This window comes from Orbicella faveolata, unplaced genomic scaffold (genome assembly GCF_042242905.1).
Source record: "Orbicella faveolata isolate gen_17 unplaced genomic scaffold, um_ofav_v1 contig_3, whole genome shotgun sequence".
Lineage (NCBI taxonomy): Eukaryota > Metazoa > Cnidaria > Anthozoa > Scleractinia > Merulinidae > Orbicella > Orbicella faveolata.
In genome coordinates this window covers 1,587,134-1,610,123 of record NW_028301558.1, presented here as the reverse complement: position 1 = coordinate 1,610,123, position 22,990 = coordinate 1,587,134, and the positions used below count along the sequence as shown (strand labels likewise).

The window sequence follows — 22,990 nt, the reverse complement described above, 5'->3', positions numbered from 1 at the left end:
TACAGTCTCATTAATTTTATTTAAATTGCTTGTCTCGGTCATTTTAACCTAAACATGCTTCTGGAGCAGTTCACTGTAATTTCGTTTTCAATAAAAGATCGTTATCTTTTGTTACATTTACGATAATTATAGACTGCGTCATGTTTCAATCTTTCCCCAATTGAGCCTGTGGCTGTAGCGAGTCACAACCACATTGCAGGTAAACAGTGTTCAAGCAAGTTCAAGTTAAAACATCTACAGATTTGGTCGAGCCATAACAGCCTACACATAGCTGTAATCACCCTGGTCTGCAAATGTATGGCATGAATTGTGTCACGTGATATCATAGGTTCTACATGAAATTATGCAATGGTTTCTTGAACGACTGAAAACCATTAAAAATGATATCGAAAGAATGAGGCATCAAAATTCAATACATTGCAAGGGCTTTCTTGAGATACTTGAAATTATGACAAATGCAAGCTGAATGGAGAAAGGTAATTTCTTTGTGAAAGATGAAATGTTCAACATGCCGCGAATGTGGGACAAAGAAAGATCTGAGCTCCAGAAGGGATTCAAGCGTATGACCTGAGTCTGACCTCCCAGACGCCAGTCAGGTGCTCAAACCACTGAGCTATATTGAGAATCGGGTGCACTCGGCCATTTACTAGGTTCTAATATGTAGCTATCATCCTGCGTACTGCTAGGATCAGCAATATTGAAAAAGTCTTTTGGATGTTGGAGACATTCAAAGAAGATCTGTCTGGCTTTGCATTATTTACTGTGACATGTCAACTCTAGAGACACGCACCTCCCCTCCCTCCCTCCCACAATCTTTGCCCCGGTATGATGGGTATGGCTACCAGCAGATTAAAACATGGACAAAGATTTAAAATGCCAAGTTACCAAGTCAATAACAAGCATGTCAAGAATTACCACGGTACTAACACAATTGCAACACCGTTGTCGATGGAGTTGAGGTGTGATCATTTTGTTGAATTCCATGCAATGATACTGTGATCAAAAAATGCAATGGCGTGTGTTCAGATGAATCCAACATCAAATGACCCTTGAGGAGCTTCCACGTCCAAAATATCACCAACAAAACCCGTTTGTTGTTGGTCGTCATCTGGTTCAGTCACCTCATTATCTTCTCTACACTCTGGTTCTTTTCCTGGTTCCAGATGTCTTTTCTTTCCTATCAATGAGCAACATATGGCCTTAAATATTATATGGGAATTGGCATTTACCAGTGAAGTCTTGAGAGACTAGTTAGCTTTGGAACAAAGACAGTACATTACTTATTGTTACCCACAATCCTTAAGCATGGTCATGGTTATCTATTTCCTCGAAAACCAACCATTTTGATATTTCTTACACATTTGGCTAGGAGGAGTTTTCTCTGATCCTCAAATCAATCCAACACATTTACAGTGAAAATAATCTCCCATTCACAGAGAAAATAAATATTCTCGATTAAGTGTACAAATGGTAAAGCTAGATGGCAAAATTTGAAGTTTTGTGCGGTAAACATCACTATTAACCTCTACATGATCTCCTACAACAAACTTTATAACTACATACACTCCAGAACAAGGATAAAATGTTAACAGCCTCTCTACTTTCTCAGATCAATGAACTTAATAAAGCGGCACAAAAAAAAAAAAAAAAAAATGGAGGCGAGTGCAAATGGGGAGGGAGAAGGAGAGGGTGGAGGGGATGGATAAGAAAAATGTCATCCTATCTTTCCTCTGTCTCACACCTCCAGTGTCTTCACCATATGCACTCCCTTTGACTGAGGTTCTTTTGTATACAACTTTTGCACGGAGAAAATAGCGGTCGTGAATGGCATAAAAGTGTCCCTGACATGGCTAGTTTTCAGTAAAAACCTTAGCACTAGTTACGCAACATTTCTTTTCATTCCTATAGTGTAGTTAGATATTTCTTTCTTGAATACTAGATAAGTTAACAATCACAACAACGTTTTACCCTTCGGCTAAAGATATCACGACCAGAAATTTGGGTATGCAGACTTTGACCAATTAGTGCTGTGATTGGTTGATTTTTGCTGAGCAAATTTGGTTAAAAAGCTGAATGGGCTTGTTGGTATGACAAAAGCATCACAGAATGGACATGATCAGGAAAAAGCACAGTGAAGCTGTAACAAACTGGGCATGATCACGCAAATAGCACAGTCTGGAAACAGTAATCTGAGATGAGTGGCTGAAACACCTGCTGCATCTACGAAATGGCTTCACAAAACCTAGTTAGGTGGCATCAATGACTTTGTAACAGCTGTTGAGATTCATGCAACGATGTCTGTCCTATGATTTTCTACCATAAGAAGTGAGTACCTTTGTCTTTTTCCGCAGGTGGTATGCCACACAGAACTTGGTAGTGTGTCTTGTCAAACTTACTGATCTGTACTCGAGTTGATACTTTAGCTTTCCAGCCACAGAATACAATTCTACAACCAATGGTATCTTCTGGAGTACTAGGAAAGAAGTATAAAGTACTGTCAGTGGAAAGAAACATAGTACTGTCATATTTGAGATTAAGGCAGGTTTTGTTCTCACTGGATGAGTCAAATTAGTCACGCAATTTAGCATTATCTGTCATGGAGTTATGATTATGTGGTTAAAAAACTTGGCTTTTCCTATTAGTATAACAAATAAGAATGTTAACAGAACTTTAAAATTAGCTGGTGATTAGGTAAAAACTTTTCCTCTGGGGTTACTAAGTCGAAATCCTCATCAGCCATATTTGCATAACTGAATCACCACAGTTGGTGACTTGGTTGATCAGCGCGTTTGATCGTCAGTACGTGAATACAGTCCAGCATTGCTAATACAGCCACTTCTCTAGATCAACAAGATTATGAATTGGATGCGGCAATTCTTAAAGTTTGGAAGTGCAAAAAATTATCCTAGGTAAAAGTGCGAGGGTGGTGAACCCTTCAAGTCTCTTTCTGATAGTGATGCCCTCCTCTCAACTAAAAAAGCTCGTTTGATACTAGCAGAAAAGTCTTTGTCTCCTCCATTGTTGAAATCAGTCTAAGCAATTAAGCGTCAAATGTCAAGGACGTCCACGAACTTCCTTTTAAAGTCACCGTTGAAAACGAATTGAGAAGCTTTCAGTTTAAAATTACACATAACGAAATCAAATAAAAAATTTTAATTTAAAATAAAATAATAAAATCTCCCTCTATATAAAATGAACATAAAAGAAACAACAATGCGAACACTGCCTCTTCCAAAATGAAACACTTGTTCATATGTCTCTCGAACGCCCTTTAGTTGAAACCTTTTGGAGAGACGTATAACGTGGTGGAATAAGAAGCGTTTTGACAATATTAATCCTAATTACACTGAAATCCTTTATGGCTACAAGCCTGAAACTAATTAAGAGCTTTTACGCGTTAAATCATTATCTTCTTATTGCTAAATATCACACATATCTCGCAGAAAATCAGTCAGCGACTCCAATCTTAAAAGTCTTTCCTGCCTTACTGGATACGAAGCTCAGTAGACCACTCTCTGCATTTGCGACGCGTGAAGTTTTTTCCTTTTCTTTGTATATAGTCAAGCCTGTTACAATGTTCCAATAATGAAAGCTACGGTGCCGCGTTTCTTACTTTCTTCATGTTGTATTTTTTTTCCTTCTGTGTAGTGTATCCTAAAAGCGCTAGCGATATATAATGGTAATCCTGTAATCAGCATGAGTTTTTAGTGCTAGTTGTGTGTGTGCTCCAAAGAGGGGGAGCGTTGCGTGACATCCCTAAAAACGGCCGCGGAGGAGACTAGTGGTGTGCTTGTAAATTATTTTTTGGTTTGTGCAGTGTACTATCAAGTGTTGAACTAGCCTTAATTTTGCAAGTAAGTACGGTAAATGAAAATATTGTAAGTAATGATAGAACAAAATGGATGGATGGATCATGAACAGATGGGTTAAAACCTAGCGATAAACGTTGGGTTAGTTGTCTTTACATTCTTTGCTGTATCCTATTTGTTAGGTTGTGCTGTCAGATAAGACATGAGATTGTACTCGTAAGACACCAGGGGGCACGTCTCACTGATATTTACACCATCATTTTGGTTACACAAAACAAATATTATTGCAAAAAGAGAGTTGAATATCTCTACAATAGTCCCCTAGGCAACATAATTCATTGGCCATTGTAGAAAGTTTTCTGTTGTAAGGAAGTTTCAGTAATAGTAAAGCATGCTATTGATCAACTAGTCAGGATGAAATATTCTGTCAATCATTACACTTGAGCCTTGGCTGGCTCTTGTTTCGCTGTACTGTAATGGCTGAACAGGGCACTGCAACTCTGGACACAAGAAATAACAGACTTGTTTCAACTTGAACATTCAACCTTGTGATCAGACCGGAATGAAAGAGCAATGTATTCATTTCCACACTGTCTGCAATGCCACATGACTAGTGCTTAATCTTCAAGTTTAATGCACTGTGTTTAGTTATAAAACGACAAGAAAAACAGCTCTAAAAGAAGAGGAAACTAACCAACCTGTATGGTCCATTGGGTTCATAAATGTACACAATACATCCTTGTTCTATAAAGAAACAACAAAGATGATAAGTATTAACACTGGATAGTTTTTATACTCTGCATCGTCTGGGGATATAGCCTGAATTATTTATAAGTCTTCAAAGAAGTTAACTGTAACAGCGACAGCGACAGCGACAGTGACAGCAACAGCGACAGCAACAGTAACAGCAAACAGTGACAGTAATTTTTATTGATGTATAATAAGTTTGTAAGCTTTAGTAGCTCGCAGCTAGCAAAACTATTCTGGGAGAGCTACTGTTACTTTAAGAGTATTATATAGTTTAAAAGAGAGAATAAGAAAAATAAAGAAATTAAAAAAATTTGAGTAAATAAACAAAATTAAACCAAAATATTATACATAACACATAATGTAAAAAGTTATTTTCTCCAAAGTCACCACACTGGACAAAAAAGAATTATAAATCAGAGTCTGGAATTGTTACCAACCAATGAAACAGCACTGCTGCAGTGCAGAATTTAAGGGTGAACAAAATCAAATACTTCTAATACAGCAACTAATACTTGAAATAAAGGTTTTGAGAAGTATCTTCATGATCAGCCAGGTAAGGCTGTGTTAAGTTTAAGAGTAGCCTGATGCAAACATGAAATCATAAGGGTTCCATACAAACATGAAGCTCTTAAGTATTTTTTTTTGGGGGGGAGGGGTGCAAACCTCTGTCAACTTAGCATTGAACAACACACCGCAAGTGGGTCAAAAAAAATTTGTGAGTAGTTCATTATGCTCTTATAAACCAAGTGGCATCAGAAAAGAAAGAATTTCTAAAGAGTATAATTTTCCACATCGTATTCTCATGCAAACATTCCCTTTCTCTAGGAACACCAATATGGATATCTGAACAAAATTAAATTGGTTTTTTATCTTCCTGTGAATTGTTTGCTGCCTTTCAACTTCACTCAATCACTTTTGTTGTACATTTACGGCCATTTTCAATTGATCATTGATTTTTGTATCTAACTCTAATTTGTGTATATTTTACAGAAATGTGTCATATTTTGACAGGCAAAATGATCCAAGTATTTTAGCCACCTGAGAAAATTAGGGATCCTGGCTTGCATGCAAGGCATGCCTTACTGGCTTGCATATTAGCAACATGCAATAGAAGCACTCTCTACTCATTGTTACAATTACTAGTCAAACATAGTCATGTTTATAAACCCTTAGACACCCCATCATTTGTCTTTCCTTGTATCCAAAACACTTGATACAATTTGCAGCACTGAATTGGAATCGTAGTAGGACATGTAGCGCATATTCAGTAGACTTTTACAGAAACAGCATACACTGATAAAGTGTATCCACAGCAGCAAGTAGTAAAGTTAAGCCTGCATATGAGTCAAGTGGCTCATCAGGCCGGATCTTATCCCAGTTTCAGTAGCATGGAGCAACTAGGAGTATTTCTACTCCCCCCTGGATGGTATGCTTATCCATCGCAGGGTTACCCCCAGTATTAAGTTTGCCGGTACCCATTTATACACCTGGGTGGAGAGAGGCACTGTGAAATTAGAAGTGTCTTGCCCAAGAACACAATGCAATGTCTCCGGCCAGGGCTCAAACCCGGACTGCTCGCTTCAGAGTCAAGTGCACTAACCATGACGCCATCACCCCTCCCACACAGCAGCAAGTGATAACAGAGAAATACCAGTGTTTTATCTAGACATTAGAGGATCAAACCTTCAATATTATTCAACTGCTCCTGCGTTCCAGTTGAAAATTCATTACAAAAAGGCCTGTCACTTGTCAACAGGATCACAACATCCTTCTGAGTAATTATCACTTTACGCTTGCTTATGAATGGTAGCATTGCTTCAATACCCTGCCAAATTAAAAGAAAATAAAAACATTCGGAGATAAACATCATTGGAATAACACAAGTACATGGCAATATACATTGGTATCATGTAAATAATGTTAAGTACTATGTACAAGCACATAATCCACATGATACCAATGTATGGCATAATGTCATTGACAAGTGCTTCACATAGCACTTACCGGTTAACATACATAACAAGGTATGTTACCATGTACTTGCTAAAAATAAATGAAACATAACCATCCCAGTGATTTCAGATTAACTATGTACACATGCCATCACATTTGCTTAGCAATTCTTTGAAGACATGGTCACCGCCAAAATCAAATTTCACCACATTTGCAAGCAAAATTAATTTATTCACGAATGGAGAAAGGCACTGTGGGAAAAAGAGAATCTTCCCAAACCACCCCAGTCCACCCTGGTCAGGGTTTGAACCCAGACAAACCATTCAAAGCAACTATCACCTTCCACTCACCCCCTCCCCCATCTCCACCTCCCACAGTTGTAGTTGGATAATGATTTCTGTTGCAAGAAAATTTTCTTTCTTAAATATACTGAATAAAAGCTACTATAACAATCTGTTTGCATACCTCCTGCATCAGCCTGAAATAGCATCCCACATTGTCAGCCTCTGCACGTGCAATGACCTTCATCCCTGTGTTTATAACCTGTCAATACAGTGATAATCATATCCAATCCTGATGACTTATTGTTTCTTTATGCATTTGACATGCGTTTTATTGAACATGTCTATTGTTTCAAACTTTTCAGGCTCCTAATGATCAAATTAACTTAATTAAAATCTTATTACGATCTCAGTATCCATAGAGCCAAAGATAAATTGTGTCTACATGAGCCTGCCAACCTAAGACTCCTACTGACACATGACAGTTCAAGGTAGTGATAACGATGGCTATATAAGGTTACAACTGAATTTTGGTAGAATGGCTTGTGTTGTAATTTGTAAAAGTGAATTTCCATGGCCAAGTGTAATGCAACAAACCTTATGATTGTCATCAATCAATTTCATGACATCTTTCACTGTTTTTGACACAAGATAGATGTTCCTTTTCTTTCCACCAACAGATCTCACCAGAAGTTGATCAGCAGGAAAACTGTCATCAATTCCATAGAATTTCCTTTGAAAGTGATAAAATGAGTAATGTTGATTTCAGAAGCAATGTGCCAACCAGATAATTGGTTGCTTTTTGTGTGGTGAGAAAAACCTAATTAACTTAATTACTACAAAGTGCTCACTCCGGTGTATCATACTGTCCAATTCTGTACAATGTATTTTTATTGCACTCACTTTATTTCAGGCCAATGTTCATCGTCTTCCTTAAGAAAAACAAATGGGTCCTCTTTAAAACCTTTCATTTCGACTTTAGCTTTTTTCCTTGGAGGTTGAATGTTAACCCTACAATAACAGTCAAATAAATCACAGTTAAGTAACTACCAATGAAATTAAACATGCAACATGACAATTAAAAATTATTAAAACCTCCACAGTAAAATTGTAAGTGCAATTGGGACAAAAACCACAACAAATCCCAAGTTGCATTGTAAATAGACTTAATACCATTTGTGAGTTCTTTCATCTTTATTATCCCATCAAGAAATATTACAATATAAAAGCTTCTGACAAAAAAGAATAATAGCAGGTTTACCTGCAGGTATATACATCTAGAAGCCCGTCACAGGGTTCCCATTGATTTAGGCATTAGAGAGCTTGTTTCATGAAGAAAACAGCTGACACCAATTCAAGTGCCAAAAGGACAAGCCTCTAGGGAGGTCTAGGGGCATGCTCACTCACAAAACTTTGAAATTGACAGGCTCTGAAATGCAATTTTACACATTCTATTCCAAGGACCTATTTCTTAAAAAAAAATCAATTTTGAAAAAGGTCAAACTGTTACAAACATTAAGAGATTACAAATATATTTTTTTCAATTTTTATCCTTCATTGCTAGGGTAACTGACAACGTATACCACACCCTGACCACATGCTCTCTCTCTAGCTACATCCTTGACAGACCTGAGACAAGGACAATCAAGGTTCAGTCATGTTCCAAAAAAACCCTGTATTTCCCATATATTACTCTTTACAACTTACACACATATTATTTCATGAAAAGTAGGTGGCTCTCACCGATAAACCAATTCAATACTGTTCAGTGGGCTAAATAGCATATTTTGAGTTTGAAATTGATCAAAGTACTAGACGAATTCTTGAATGAATTAAAGCTCCATTTTTTTAAAACACAAACATCGGAAAGCCAAAGCTACCTTTTGGTAGTTTTTTTTTGGATATAAATGCATGTGTTAATAAGAAAAAACTAAATAAATGAAAATTAAAAGAAAACAACTCCGAGAGAATTGAGGCGACAACCTCCTGCACGTGGAGCAAACACCGTCTCCACTGAACAACATCTACACCTGTTATTATGGTGTAAAAAGTATTATTAATAAAGGTTTGTACAGAAACACTGGGTGATTAGAACGTCAGGCTCAAGTGAGTTCCAAGCATGAATGATTAACCAAGTTGTATGAGTTGCTGAGCTGGCTGGTACGGTTTCAACTGTTCCTGCAAATAAGTTGTTGCTGAGCTTATCCAAGTGAAGGTGACACAATGTACTTGCCAAGTGAATTGTTTGGATGGAAATGTTCAACATTTGTGGATCTGTTATACTCATATAAAACAGACTTTTAACTCTTTTAATGGATCTTTAAACAATGTCACTCTTTTTCAATATTTTCATTCAAACGAAAAACAGGTCTCACTGCTTGATTTAATATTATAGCAAATTTAGTAAATATGTGACATTAAATAAGAATCTGCTGTAAACTCATGAAATAAGGGACCCCAATGTTGAAATTGTTTAAAAATAAATGTATGCCAGGGGCACTTGCCCTTGGTATTACAGTTTTCCACACTATTTTGAAAACTGCTTTACCAGACCAACTATAGTGAAAAGACGAATAAATATTGTAGACTCATGGACAGACTAGTAAAACAATTGAGCTGCTGCAACAACTTACAGCTGCAGCGGTTCATCTGTTTTATCCCCAATGGTGTTATTATCCTCTGCACTCTGACTTGGTGATGAACCACTCTGCTGTTGGCCTGCACGGAACTTGGTAGCTTCATCATCTTCATCATTGTGCTCACTGTCGTATACTGTATCTAGTTCATCACACTCATCATCATCCACATGTGCACTGCTTGTGATCACTGGATTGCTGGTGCCCTCTTTGTATGTTGCATTTCCTTTTGAATTTGCTGCAGCAGATGCATCAACTGCTTTGCTTTCTTCCTCTAATTTGCACTGATTATTGTCCATTTCAGTATTCTCACCTCCTGTCATAAAGCTGACCTCTGTGTCTTGTTTTTCAAACTTGTCGACTTTTCTCCGCTGTTAAATGCAATCAGTTAGTGAGTTAATGTAATTTTGTTAAGTATTACACTAGGCTGCACTGCACTGCACTACAACACAATAAAATAAAATATACTACACTACACTATAAAAAGATCTCATTCTCTTTCTTTCAATAACCTGTTCTGTTCACAGCTAACCTGCATTGCAGACATAAACAGGGAAAAAAATTTAATTTAAGACAAACTTACAAAAAATACTTGATTCTGATTGGCTAGAGGGAGAGCAGTTTTCAAGTAACACCAATAGTGCAAATTTGAAACACAATTGCTAATTTGAAACACCAGTGCAATAACAATGAGGATTTCTGACAGTCATAGGTTTGATTGTACTCTAGGCCCAAATACTGAGTGGAAAATGCTGAAGGGAATTTCCAAGAGTCTAAATTGCAAACTTTCCTGAGGGACCACGCCCCCGGACCCCTGTGAGAAGCTATCAACTTCAGTGCTTGAAAAGTAGCCTACCACTTACTTTAAAATTTGTGACATCTACTTCAAAATTCGTTGACAGCCCTCTCAGAACTCACTTATTATTATTGTTTAGTTTTTAGGGGGGGAAATATGGCTAGAACAGACCACTTCTTTCAAACTTTGATTGATTTTTTTTCTCCTGATGTTTGCCTTCATATTGTCAGTTTTTTTTAAAATAAACAAAGGTGTTACGATGTAGCTCTGTTGCAATCGAACTAGGTCAAATTCGCCGACACAACTCCTCCGAGACAAAATTCCAACAAGCGACATAAGAACCTTGCAAAATACTGACATAGCCGCTTGCGAAATTCAGACAGGGGACATGGGTCCCCCCCCTAACAGGGCCTCAAAACATATCTTGCTGATGTACAGGAAGACTGTTTGATAGCCTGTTTAAAAGAAAACATCTGAGAGAGCACCTGTGTGTTGCAGTTGATAATCACAATCTTTACAAAAATTATCCATGTGTTAAAACCATTTCAGTATCACAACATCTAGCAAGCAGAGACAAGCAGAGACAATAAAGGAACTTGAATGATCTTTCTGTGCGACAACAGTTATGACCTTTAAAGTTTAAAAAAAAAAGACTACTCACGGAATAACTTTGTCGCTAATAAATTTGTTGATCTCACAAGCTTTTAAATGCCAAAATTTTAAATCTAAATTTCAGTCACAGAGTGTAATAAATTGTCATTGTGATTGCTATTATAGCCACCTCTAGAGGGATTTTGTCAGCATGACTGATAGAATACAACATGCTGATTGTGAGTTATTAATAAAGTGCAAACAATAAATGAACCAATCAATATTTCAAAACATTCAAGAAAAAATCATGTGGCCTTGAATACGTTTATCAACGGTAACAAACACATGTTCTCTCCAATTGTTTCTTTGTGGGAGAATACCTGTCACAAAGGTTAACTGTTTGAATATTTTATAAACAAAGAGTAACTACTATGAAATAAGTAACTATTAAACCACAAAATTTCATAACTGAAGACCTCAATATTTATGTCAATAAATGTTCTTCTTTTCATAATTTTTGCAACAGCAGTCATTACCATATAACGACATCAGTATCCTACCTGCAAGTCTGAAACACTTTCCCATGGCAAGAGTCTTGGGTTATCACTGCATCTTTTCCCATTTTCCCAAGGTGCTGGACACTTCTTTTCAAGAACAGCAATAAAAAATCCACCAGTATCCTGCTGATGGGGATATATTCTCATACTGCAGAGTAAACAGTCATCTCTGTGAGTTCAAATCATTGACCTGATCAAACCCAACACTTTTACAAATTTAATGTTTAATTAACCCAACTATAACAAAACCAAGAGACAATATAACACATATTTCCACATATGTTCACGAAAGGTTGGTGTTCTCTTAGGCTTACCCTACCCAGAGAGCTGTGGTAACAGGAATACTCTTCAGTCTAGCACAAGTGATTGATCCATACTACATTTGTCGAGAAAAATTTAATGCGTTCTTATTCATGTGCACAGATGAATATATCAGGGATCAGCCCACACAGCTACATGGGAATTTGTGTGTGTATGCACTGTTGCTGGTCATGGTCAGAGCCACCAATCAGCTTCACAAGTACCACAAGATACCAAGTCATGCCATGAGGTCAGATATAAAACAAAAAGGTCTTTGCCAAAATAATATTGCAGTTTATAATAGCTTGTTCCTTGTTTCTGCTGCTTGACCCTTTTTAAAAGGGCAAGAAATTTTGTATTTTGTTATGCCTGAACTGTCTTAAGAATTCATCAGCCTGTATTTTATTCACTGGTTCTTTCTTAAACGTAGTTAACAGATTTGATGGAAAGTGTACTGATCACCCTCAGCAACAATGAGAAGTAAAAATTGAAAAGCACTAATCAGTCTACAGGAGTTATGACTGCACAGGACTATTAAAATTTACCAGTGTCTAAAAAGTGTGCATGGATAGCTGTGTCAAGCAATACTGACAATACATAAAACATTCACAAGAATAAACATTATAGAAAGTTTTCTGCAACAGTCAATTACAAAAATCTGTTGTGGTGCATTAGCAATTAGGTACCATTAAAATAAATAAATAAATAAATAAATAAATAAAAAATGAATAAAAATAAAAGAGGATAGTTCACAAAAAATTAAATTATTTCTTGTTTATTTTAATAAAGCTTCAAAGAAAATGCTTAGAGCACAGTTCATGGAGAATGATGTTCTAGGCCCCCACTGGGTCGTCACTGTTTACATTATGTGTAATAATTGAATGTAACGCAACAGATCCTTTTGTCTCTCGTCTCCAAAGAACAGTGTACACTAAGCCGTTCATGAATATATGTCGTAAAATAATTATTGTCTACCTGTTGTACACTTATATTTGATACATTTTGTATGATTTTGTACAGTTATTGTTCTCATTTATTATATTAAGTGATTGAAGAATAACACTCTAGGAATGGTAATATTAACAGAAAATTACTGATCCACAAAAAAATATAGCAAATATAATTTCCAAGGAAAAAATAAGACCAATTTATGAATAACTAAAACAACTTATTTGATCACCCTCATGAAATTAAGAGATAAAATTAATCATAAATTGCTTTAAATATATATTCTTATTTTTAGTTTCTCCCTATTTTACTCTTCTATTTGATTCATGTAATTCCAGGTTTCTCGATCCGTTATCCTTGATTTTCCATAATCCCATTCCTAATTTTTCCAAACGTCACGTGACCATCTGTGCGTAGCGTTGCGTGACGAGAAGCGTTTCATACCCTTTGAGGACGCCCTTCATTGCAATAATAGAGTTTTCTTGACGGATCACTGAAGCACAAAATGATGAAGCTGTCATTTCCACGACTCCATGTCGATACTTCGGCCACTAAAGTCCTTATCGATTGGTACTGTCAACGACTGGGAATGAATGTTCTGAAAACAATGCACAACGATACAGAGCTAATACATTGGCTCGGTTATGAAAATATGCCGAGCTCTTCATTTGTAGAGTTTCGGTCTGACATACACCAAGCTAATCCGCCCAAGTCTTACCTACATCAGCCATCCTCGGACGTTTACTGGAAAATAGGATTGTCTTTGATCGATGTGGACACCGCTCGTTCACAGCTTGTGAGGCAAGGTGTAGATGTTACTTCACCGAAGCAGTTCCGTGACATTGGTTACATGTGTCACTTGAAGGATCCATTTGGTTACTCCATAGAATTATTACAGCACGATTTCCAGTCCAACTTCCGCTCGGAGCGAATACAAAGCTCACTGCAACCAAACCTGGCACTTGGTCAGCAAACACATCTGGGGCAAATCACTCTTCGGGTCTCGAACATTGAAAAATCCCTCAGGTTTTACCAGTCTGCACTGGGTATGAAGCTTCTTTCACGACAGACCATTCCAGACATGTTTGACCTATACTTTTTGGCTTGTACAGACGAGAAGCCACCTTCAGATGACTTGAATGCGGTGGAAATTCGGGAGTGGCTCTGGAGAAGACCGTACACAACACTTGAGCTGCAACATTGGCCGCAGGAAGATCGTAAATACACCTCTGCAGATTTGGACCAAGAAAGCGGATTTAGCGCGCTTGCGTTCACAGTCGATGCAAAACGTTTTGAAGGGCTAAAAATAAACCTTAATGTGCAAGACGTAAGCCAAAAATACCCGGAATACGGCACCCGTGTACTGCAATGCAAGGATCCTGATGAAACAAGCGTCCTGTTCATTCAAAAATGACACATTCTTGAAGAACATCAAGTGTTAATATTTGTAAGTCTGGAGTGAATAATTACTAGTCTGTGTGTTTCTCCATTAACAATTTGTTTATACACAAGTACGTATATATTTTTTGGGATGCATAATGTAAATTTAGTTATCAGGTGAAGTCTTGACTATTTTACAGGTCATCCTCGTGGCTTTTTTCTTGTGTTCTCTAAGATAATATGACTTCAGGCGCAGTGTTTATTCATGGCGGGTTTTCAAGTTTACGTGAGAGGAAAAAATATGTGTTATGTGTAAAAGGAATAAAAGATAATGAATCTGAACATCTGTAGATGTCATTCACATAAATAAAAAAAAAACTATGGCTGGGGAAAAATTATTAGCCCTTGGGAACTCTCCCCCTGGGGAGACTGCTTATTGGGAACTTTGAATAAAACCCCTAAGAGACCAACCTGGGCATAGCAAAAGCATTATTTGACCCCTAAATGAAAGACAGCATTTGTTTCTCATTAATTTGAGTGCAACCCCATGACAGATAAAAATAGTGGCATTTTGTCCTGAACATCCTAAGTGAGTCCAAAATCTGTGATTTGCACCTCTAAATGAGACAAGACCATCCCTGGCCTTTTCACAAGGAAGTACCCCCCCCCCCCCCCACTTGGGGCAACTTCACATGGAATTTGTTCTTCGTTTGATGTACTATCACGAAATCTGACCATTTTAACAAAATTAAAAAGTTTGTTTTCTCTGTTAATTTCATTGCATTCATTGACACTGCTGTAAGATGGGCGATATACAGTACCAATCACTAGTTGAACTCTTTTCTACTGTTAGATCATTGGGTTGTTAAATGCAAACATTTCAGCAATGTACATACCTACCACCAAGTTTACTCTTACAATTTGCTGTAACATATATTTGCACAGTTATCTGTTCATGGATGGGGCGTGGCCAAGTGGTTTAGGGTGCTGGATTTGAAATCTGGAGTCCCTGGTTCAAATCCTCCACCCTACCACTATATCGATGTGTTTCTGGTAGTCCCGAGTTCAACTCCTTAACTGTGTTGTGTAAATAGCCAACTGGTCAGCCTACGACCAGTTGGTATTCTTAATTGTTTTACATTGTATTTGAAATATTTGTTTCTTTTTTACTTACAGTGTCCCCAATTAACGCAACAGTGCTAAATACATTTGACACTTAAGGATGTTCATGTTACTGTGCATCCTTTCTGCTCACGAAATTTCTGTAATTTCTGAAAAAAAATTTTGATAAAGGCTAAATATTGGCGGAGAAATGGCGGTTTTACCTTTTCGCTGGAAGTAAAAGTTCACCTCTTGATTGACAGCCCTATGGCGTGTATGCAATCAACCGAGACTATTTTCGCAGTATGGATGTCACAAATTGACTGCTCAGTTGATCAGCATTGTTGTTAACATTTTTGGTATTAGGTGTAACTCTGTTAAGTTATAAGTAAACATAGATCACATTAAAAACATGGACCAGTTCGAAAAAGCAAAAACAGCAAAGAACGAATTTCACCACACGGATGAAGCTATAGCTATTGTATAAGGCGGGAAAAAAATTTGTGGTAAGAGAAAAGAAAGGTTCTGTAAAAATTTCGGAACTTGACAGCAATAACAGGGATGTTGACAGAGACTCTTCTGATGGGTCTGATATCGATGAATCATCGCACTCATTGAGACCATTTGAAATATTATCCATGCGCAGTTGACCACACACAGTTGCTGCGCCACACTTTCTTTCTTTTGTTTGTTTTCTTTGCCCAGCCACTCCAGCGTTTGTATCCTTTTTAGTCTTCCCCATTTTGCTAGAGAAGCTTCAAGAAAAACCCAGCTACAGAAAAATTATCTCTCCGCCTTCAGCGCCTTGAGCACATTACAAAACACAAGGGTTTTTTGGAGATTCGTGCATAAATTTCACCAGGAGGTTAATGGTAGTAAACTTTCCCTGCACTGATTGGCTCTGAGAACCCAGTTGAAGGCATTTGTGGGCGGAGTTTGTTTGCAAAGCAGAAGATTTTCTTAGCGCTGTTTTCTCGAATAAATTTTTCACTTGAAGTAGACACTTTAAAGAGTTATAACTCAAAGGGAATTTGTTCAATTGCCCTCAGATTTGGACAGTAGCTAGTTTAACATATAAACTACAAAAAGGTGTCTGCAAATTATTAATTTCGAAATACTTTTTCTTCGAGAGCGATTTTTGCACGATCACTTCACATTTTTTCAATCCTATATCGAAAATGTTCTGTAACTTTTTACTGCAATTGAATATGCCAAAACGCAGACATATTTTTTAAGCGCATTGGGCCCTGAAACAGAAGAAAAATTTAAATTGGCAAAAAACAAAGTTCGCTTTGACTTGTAGCTTTCGAAAGGTGATTCGGGCACTCGCATTTAGTGGTTGTGAAAAATTGGACAATTCATTTTATTTCAAAATTCTTGGTATAGTTTGATAGCCAGCTCTATAAGCTTTAATTTGATATGGAGGTTAAGGTACCTACATCTTAAACTGCACGTGCCACGTCCCTTGCACACAAGACACCCCTGAAGGTATACTGTAACCTTAACAACTGAGCTATAGCCTATAGTAGCATGGTACAAAAACATGATGCAAATTATTATTTACAATAGACTTTAATGTGCTACTATGACGAAAATCGCATCTTTCCTATCTAGGCCACTTTAAAACATAAACAAGTAGTTTGTATGAGAAGAAAAATGCTGTTTATTATTTTCAAACATCTCTTTTTGTTCCAGAGATTTTAACATAAATATGCAAATTAGCCAAGTGACGATGTCATACACTACCAAATTTTGATCAATATGATGAAGATATCTCAGCCAATTTGTATCAGAAATGCTTGATTCTTTTTTTTTTTGAAAAATGAAATTGATTCTTTGCAGTGAGATTCTACTAAATGTGCTCCACAATACGAGCTGAACAGTTTTGTTACCATGGCAACATACTGGGTTACAGACCTTTCCAATATTAAAGCCCTTTCTGGCCACCTTTGGTGTTCCATTTTGATATTTGCTAAAGGTACCTCATCTGCATGATCCAGCCGGCATATAAATATGTTAGCTGGAGTTTGTGGCCTCATTTAATGTTTTCGAGCTGAAAATCACTAACATATTGAAATCAAGTGGGTCGGGACTGGAAAAGAATGAGTTGCCATGGGAACAGCATTTTTTATAGGACTATTAGCCTACCAAGTTTCAATGGTTTCTGTTGCAAATTGATCGAGATGGCTCTATTTATATACTTGATATAATATTGGGTTGAGTGTATGACGTCATCAGTCATCTCATTTGAATATGTTACACATTTTTCAAACTGAAATATCTCCAGAGCTAACGAGGTCATCTAGCTCACTAACACTGAGGCATGCAAAGCGTGAGGTTCTTCTTTCTTTTGCTTTTTTTCCGCGGGCTCAGAGCCAAATCAAAACCTGGAAAAGTTTTCTTCATTTGAATTCCTTAATATTTGTACTTGAGAGTTAGATTATATCAAGAGTCCTGCAACAGCTTTGAAATGGTTTCAAATTGTGACGTCACAACCATGTTTGCACAGGGTTTGTACCTTTTTCAGAAACAAATTTCCAGGACTTTTCCAGGACTTTTCAAGGACTCAGATTGATTTTTCCAGGACTCTGAAATTCACATTAACCCTTTCACTCCCATTATCTTAATGTTAATTCTCTTTACTGTCAGCCATGCATTTCATGTTTTTTTACTTGAGTTTAACAGATTCCCAGAACTTTCCAGGACCAGTAGCCCTTTTCCAGGACTTTCCAGTCCTGGAAAATGCCACAATAAAATTCCAGGACTTTTCAGGTTTTCCAGGACCCGTATGAACCCTGTTTGCATATTTTCATCTAAACAAACCTATTGAACAATGAGAATGCACGTACTGTCTTAAATATTTTATAATTGTACATAGAGATGCTTTGCAAAACTGCAAATTGCTCAGCTATAAACAATTCAATCCAAAAACAAAAAAAGACAGTTTTAAAGTCAATGATGCAGGGATGATGTTTGTTAAATTACAGATCAGTTCATAGCTTCAATACTCCAGCTAGAAAAAGGTATTTGTTAAATTACAGAGTTTGTATGGGAACAGTATTACAGAGAACGTATGGGCCTGTTCACATAATTGCAAATTACTCAGCTAAAAAATTAAATCCAAAAACTAAATGGACAGATTTAAAGTCAATGATGCAAAGATCATGATGATGTCTGCTACATTTCAGATCTACAGCTTTAATACTCAAGCTCACAAAAAGTAATTGCTTAATTACAGAGCATGTATGGAAATGCCATTACAGAGAATGTATCACATCACATAATTGCGAATCTCTTGGCTATAAATGATTCAATCCAAAAACAAAAATGATAGCTTTAATACCATTCATATAGGAAATCAATACTTTTCACCAAATATCAGGAGAAAAGGTCTGATATTGAAGCTATACAAATAATTTAATAATTTAACGACTTAATTTTATTTATGTTATATCTTGTTTGTACAATAATTATTATTATCTCAGTTACCAGTATACATGCCAATAATCAAAAAGTTATTTTTGAATGCAGTCAACAAGTAGATTAATTCATTATGTTTGTTTGTCATACTTGTCACATTTCACATTTCAACTTTGATTCCTTCACTGCATATCAAATTGTTAAAACAGAGGGGGTGGGCGCATGTGTATGTTTTAAGGAGACCCCAAAAACTAGTTTGAAAAATTTAACCTAGGTTGAAAACAAATTAATTTAGGTTAAAATCATTCTGACCTCAAAATACATTTTAAACTACATATATCTAATCATTAAGTTATGCATACCATCTTTCTACATGTAATCTGTTCACAACCTCTTCTGGTGGAGCCAGCATTTCTGGTTTGAAGTTTTTTGAAAAGTATTCAGTCCCAGGATCACAATTATCAACAATTTTCATATCTCTTGTCATTACCTGCAAAACCAAACATTAATATTATTATTTTTAACAAATATGCAAAAATTTATTTACATGGAGCTCACTCTTGGTAAGCTAATTTGCCAATAACTGGTATGTTATAGCCAAAGCCCCCCATAGTACAGCAGACTTTTTTTCTGATCTTATAGTGTTAAAGTCAGTAGAGTGAGACTGACCCCATCAAGGTCAAAAGAATGTTCCTTTGCCTTAAGGGGTTGGAATTCATTTCAAGGGCTATTAATAATGTTCAGAAGGAATTTTACAAGTTATTAATAACCGAAGAATCAATTCCCTAATTTACAGCTTGTCTTGCAGCTCAGTTGACTTAGAAGATCAATGTCGATCTAACCTTAGGTGGTGGGCTCACATCCTACTGATATCACTCCTTAATACAAGCATTTGACTTAAGGTGATTAACAACAGTTTCCAGGATTTTTTCAGCACTTTTACTTTGACTGATCAATACTACCCTTCCTCTTCAGGTTACAATACTACAATAGGCCATTTGCAACAGCTGGTCATGTGACGTGGTTTTCAAGAATTTAATGATTTATTCACTGGAAATGCATAATGTTATCAGAAATAAATTTACAAATAAGCTTACATGCAAATTTTCAGGTTTATATCGTATAAGAGGGAATTCCTATGGGCCTTAGAAATTAAAAGGATTTGTATGGGAAGACGATGCTTTGCCAGTCATGCTGCAGTTGTTTTCCACTTCCTCTCACCATGATTAACAATGGGAAATGTTTCTGGAGGGCAAAGCTTCCTCGCTACAATACTAAACCTTCTTATTTTTACAATATTCAAATTCTTGTTGAATCTCAACCTCGCACTGCATTGGTCTGGAAATTGGTGTTCTGACTATTTAGAACATGTTCTTTCCAGTTCAGTCTGAAATTCACATAGTTGTAGCAAAAGTTAAGAAATTATTGGTCACTTGACCAACTGCTGCTCACAATGGTTTCCAGCATTTATCAGAACTTCTTCTTTGATGACTCAATACTATCACTCTCTTTAAGTTGATGCCATATTAACTGGCAATATATAGATTTAGCCAAGCCCAAAAGCAGAGTTCCTGATTACAATAAGTTAACAATTATCTTGAGCCTGTGATCCAATCAAAAACTTGTACATGGGCAGTAGCCAACTTCAAAAAAAACACAGGACCACAATGGGCTCTAAAAACATGAGCCTGATGGTCACATGTTACTGGTCAGTGGATACCTTGTTTTGACAGGTGTCAATTGAACATAACATGGATGCTCAATATCACAGATGTACGCTGTAAACCCGCCCTCCCGATCTTTCAGGGAAAAACCCCATGAATGAGGTTGTTGCAGAGTGACATTTTACATTGATTTACATGAAGTGGCATACAGACGGATAGATGGACAATCACATGACAACCAAAATCTTTTAGTGTGATGAGTTACCAAATTTTCTAAGCAACGGGCCTCTGCTCACGACCAGGAGCTGTGCTACCAAACAAATGCCCAATCATTGGTGAACAAATTATGGCCGTTTTATGGCTTTTTTTCTTACGGCCAGGGATGTGCACTAGAGAAGTAAGAACTGTCACTAACACGAAATAGCTCAATGTGTCTTTGGTTTGTAGTTGAAATTATGCCACTATACCCAAACCAGCTGCTGTAATTCATAGTTCATTCCCCTGAAGAATAATCTATACTGTATAGGGCAAGGGTGCCTGCTGGTCACAACAGGTCCACAGGTGCAAAAAGATTTTATTAATTACCTTCCAAGTCTTTAAGCCTGGGGATCTCTTCAAGTTTGGAAGATGTGATGAGATATCAACAAGTTCTACTGCACCTAAAACACACAACAATATATCCTCAATCTCGATCTTTAATCCTCAATTATACAGGACCATATACAAAAGTCAGCACATTTTGTTGAACACTAAGGTCAAATAGAGCTCTACAGACCTAAAGCCATATTTTAGGATCTACATCTAAGGATAGTAATGTGGGCTTACGCCCAAAATTCTGTTTTCTTTCCTAATATTTTTACTGTTTTAACCTTAAAACTATTAATATCTCAATCTTGAATGTAAAAATGGCAAACAAAAACAGCTTTTCAGGACTGACAACTACCAGGACTTTTGAGAAATGGGCTGTTCAAAGGGTAGAAAATACCACCGACATTAATCACTATGCAGTTGATAAATATTAAAAGAATATAATTCATATATATTGCTGCACAGATTTTCCATTTAATATTGACTAAAATCACATATTAATTTTCCTAATGAAGTATTATTTACACTATAATGATATTACATGCTCTGTATCAGGTCTGGGAAAGTCTAAAAATGCACATACATACAAACATACATACATACTTTATTTGCAACTCCCCAAAGGGGCTTTTCAGTTACAAAAGGAATAAAAAAGATAAAAATATGTCAATTAAAATGAATAAACAAAATGGGAAAGGAGTCTAAAATTAATTACAGTATTAAAGATTTAAAAATTTACAAAGTCTAAAATTGAATATTATTTACATTATTAACATTTAAAATATGTTTGATCAAGTGTCCCTTAAAAGCTTTCACAGAGGGTAAACTTTTCAAATCATCACTCAGCTCATTCCAGATTTTTGCTCCGCGATATGCAAATGATCTTTGTCCGGTAGCCAGTCGGCAACGTGGAATGTTTAAGTCATTACTCTGTCTAGTGTTTCTTGCACTAGATAAAAGCTAATGGATATATCTGATCTAGCACTAGATAAAAGCTAATGGATATATCTGATCACAACATCTTACAGACAGAGCAATTATAAGAAATCGTACGAGAGATAAAATTACTAACAGCTGTCCATTACAAAATTATTCTTATTCATAGAGCGATTCCTTGATATTTCTGCACTTCAGTTCTTGCAACATTCTGTAACGTACAGAGGTTCAACCCTGTGGAATACCTTATAGCCTGGGCTGGGTTGTTCAAAGGCCGATTAAGCTAACCCAGGATTAGCACGAAATTTGATGTTAGTTTTTTAGGTACTAAAATAGAATAGGGGCCTGGGAACAAACTTATCACTCTGTGTTGTTCAACATTACACACGTTTAGTTCTCTCATCATTCAGTGATGAGAATTGGAGATTTAAACATGATTGTTCTTGTGAAATGGATGGACTCCTATCTAAACTCAACATTAAAATTAATTTGATGACTATATCAAGCTAATGCATTGACCCAATAACTTGGATCTGGGTATAATTGGAAATATCTTTTTCTCCTACAGAACTTAAGTGTAACTCAGGATTTTCATTAATTTTTCAAGTACAGTCGAACCTCAATTATCTGTACCTCAATTATCCGGATTTCTAGATCATCTGGACTTTTTCTCTAGTCCTAATTTTGTCATGAATGTTTATTAGTCATGATCAAGATCCATAGCAATATTCTTTTTAACACTATAGCATTGAAAAGTACAGTCAAAAGAGAGTTTGTTTTGCTTTTAAAGAGCAAAAGCAGCACTCACATGTGTCATAACTAATGAAGAACACTCGGATGAGTTCTGATTAGCTCAGAGTTGAGTGGTTCAAGATATACAGTAGACCATATTGTTTTCCAAACGATTTGTAAAAGTGTTGTTTCATGATTAAATGTTCCTTTATTTAAACAGTTTTGTTCTTCATTGATATTCATATTTTCAATTATCTGGACCCTCGATTATCCGGACCATTTCGTCTAGTCCCAATGAGTCCGGATAATCGAGGTTCTACTGTAGAAGGGCATCTGGTATAAAGTAGGCAGGTACCTGAATTAGTTGAGGGCCAAAGGCCCAAGTACCTAGGTGGGGTCTGGGTGAAAATTTTGAAAAAGAGAACTCCCAGGAATGCATTTTCCTTGATTCTGAGAGGGAAATTCTCATTTTGTCATTAGTCCTCATTTACACAATTCTACTAGAATTAAACAGTGCTAGACATAAAGCAATCACTCGCTAAAAGTAA

At 36.6% G+C, this 22,990-nt stretch overlaps 2 protein-coding genes across 2 annotated transcripts in view; one reads left to right on the top strand and one right to left on the bottom strand.

The window, feature by feature from the left end:
• LOC110048763 (RNA cytosine-C(5)-methyltransferase NSUN2-like) overlaps positions 1 to 22,990 on the bottom strand; it is a 45,856-nt gene continuing 22,866 nt past the window's right edge. The window contains exons 12-22 of the mRNA XM_089298509.1: positions 20,772 to 20,845; positions 18,885 to 19,012; positions 11,377 to 11,521; positions 9,427 to 9,800; positions 7,697 to 7,804; positions 7,391 to 7,526; positions 6,978 to 7,055; positions 6,243 to 6,384; positions 4,508 to 4,553; positions 2,334 to 2,473; positions 1 to 1,177 (exon numbers count right to left, since the gene is read on the bottom strand). Of these exons, the coding sequence (XP_089154635.1) occupies positions 1,023 to 1,177; positions 2,334 to 2,473; positions 4,508 to 4,553; positions 6,243 to 6,384; positions 6,978 to 7,055; positions 7,391 to 7,526; positions 7,697 to 7,804; positions 9,427 to 9,800; positions 11,377 to 11,521; positions 18,885 to 19,012; positions 20,772 to 20,845 (1,526 nt within the window). The 3' untranslated portion in view covers positions 1 to 1,022. The remainder of the gene's footprint in view (positions 1,178 to 2,333; positions 2,474 to 4,507; positions 4,554 to 6,242; positions 6,385 to 6,977; positions 7,056 to 7,390; positions 7,527 to 7,696; positions 7,805 to 9,426; positions 9,801 to 11,376; positions 11,522 to 18,884; positions 19,013 to 20,771; positions 20,846 to 22,990) is intronic.
• LOC110048743 (uncharacterized) lies at positions 12,956 to 14,343 on the top strand. Its single transcript, XM_020754520.2, has one exon. It carries the CDS (start codon positions 13,127 to 13,129, stop codon positions 14,033 to 14,035), a length of 909 nt encoding a protein of 302 aa, XP_020610179.2. The 5' UTR covers positions 12,956 to 13,126; the 3' UTR covers positions 14,036 to 14,343.

What these genes read in the sequence shown, in the direction of transcription:
- LOC110048743 (XM_020754520.2), top strand. Translation starts at nt 13,127, where the DNA reads ATGATGAAGCTGTCATTTCCACGACTCCATGTCGATACTTCGGCCACT.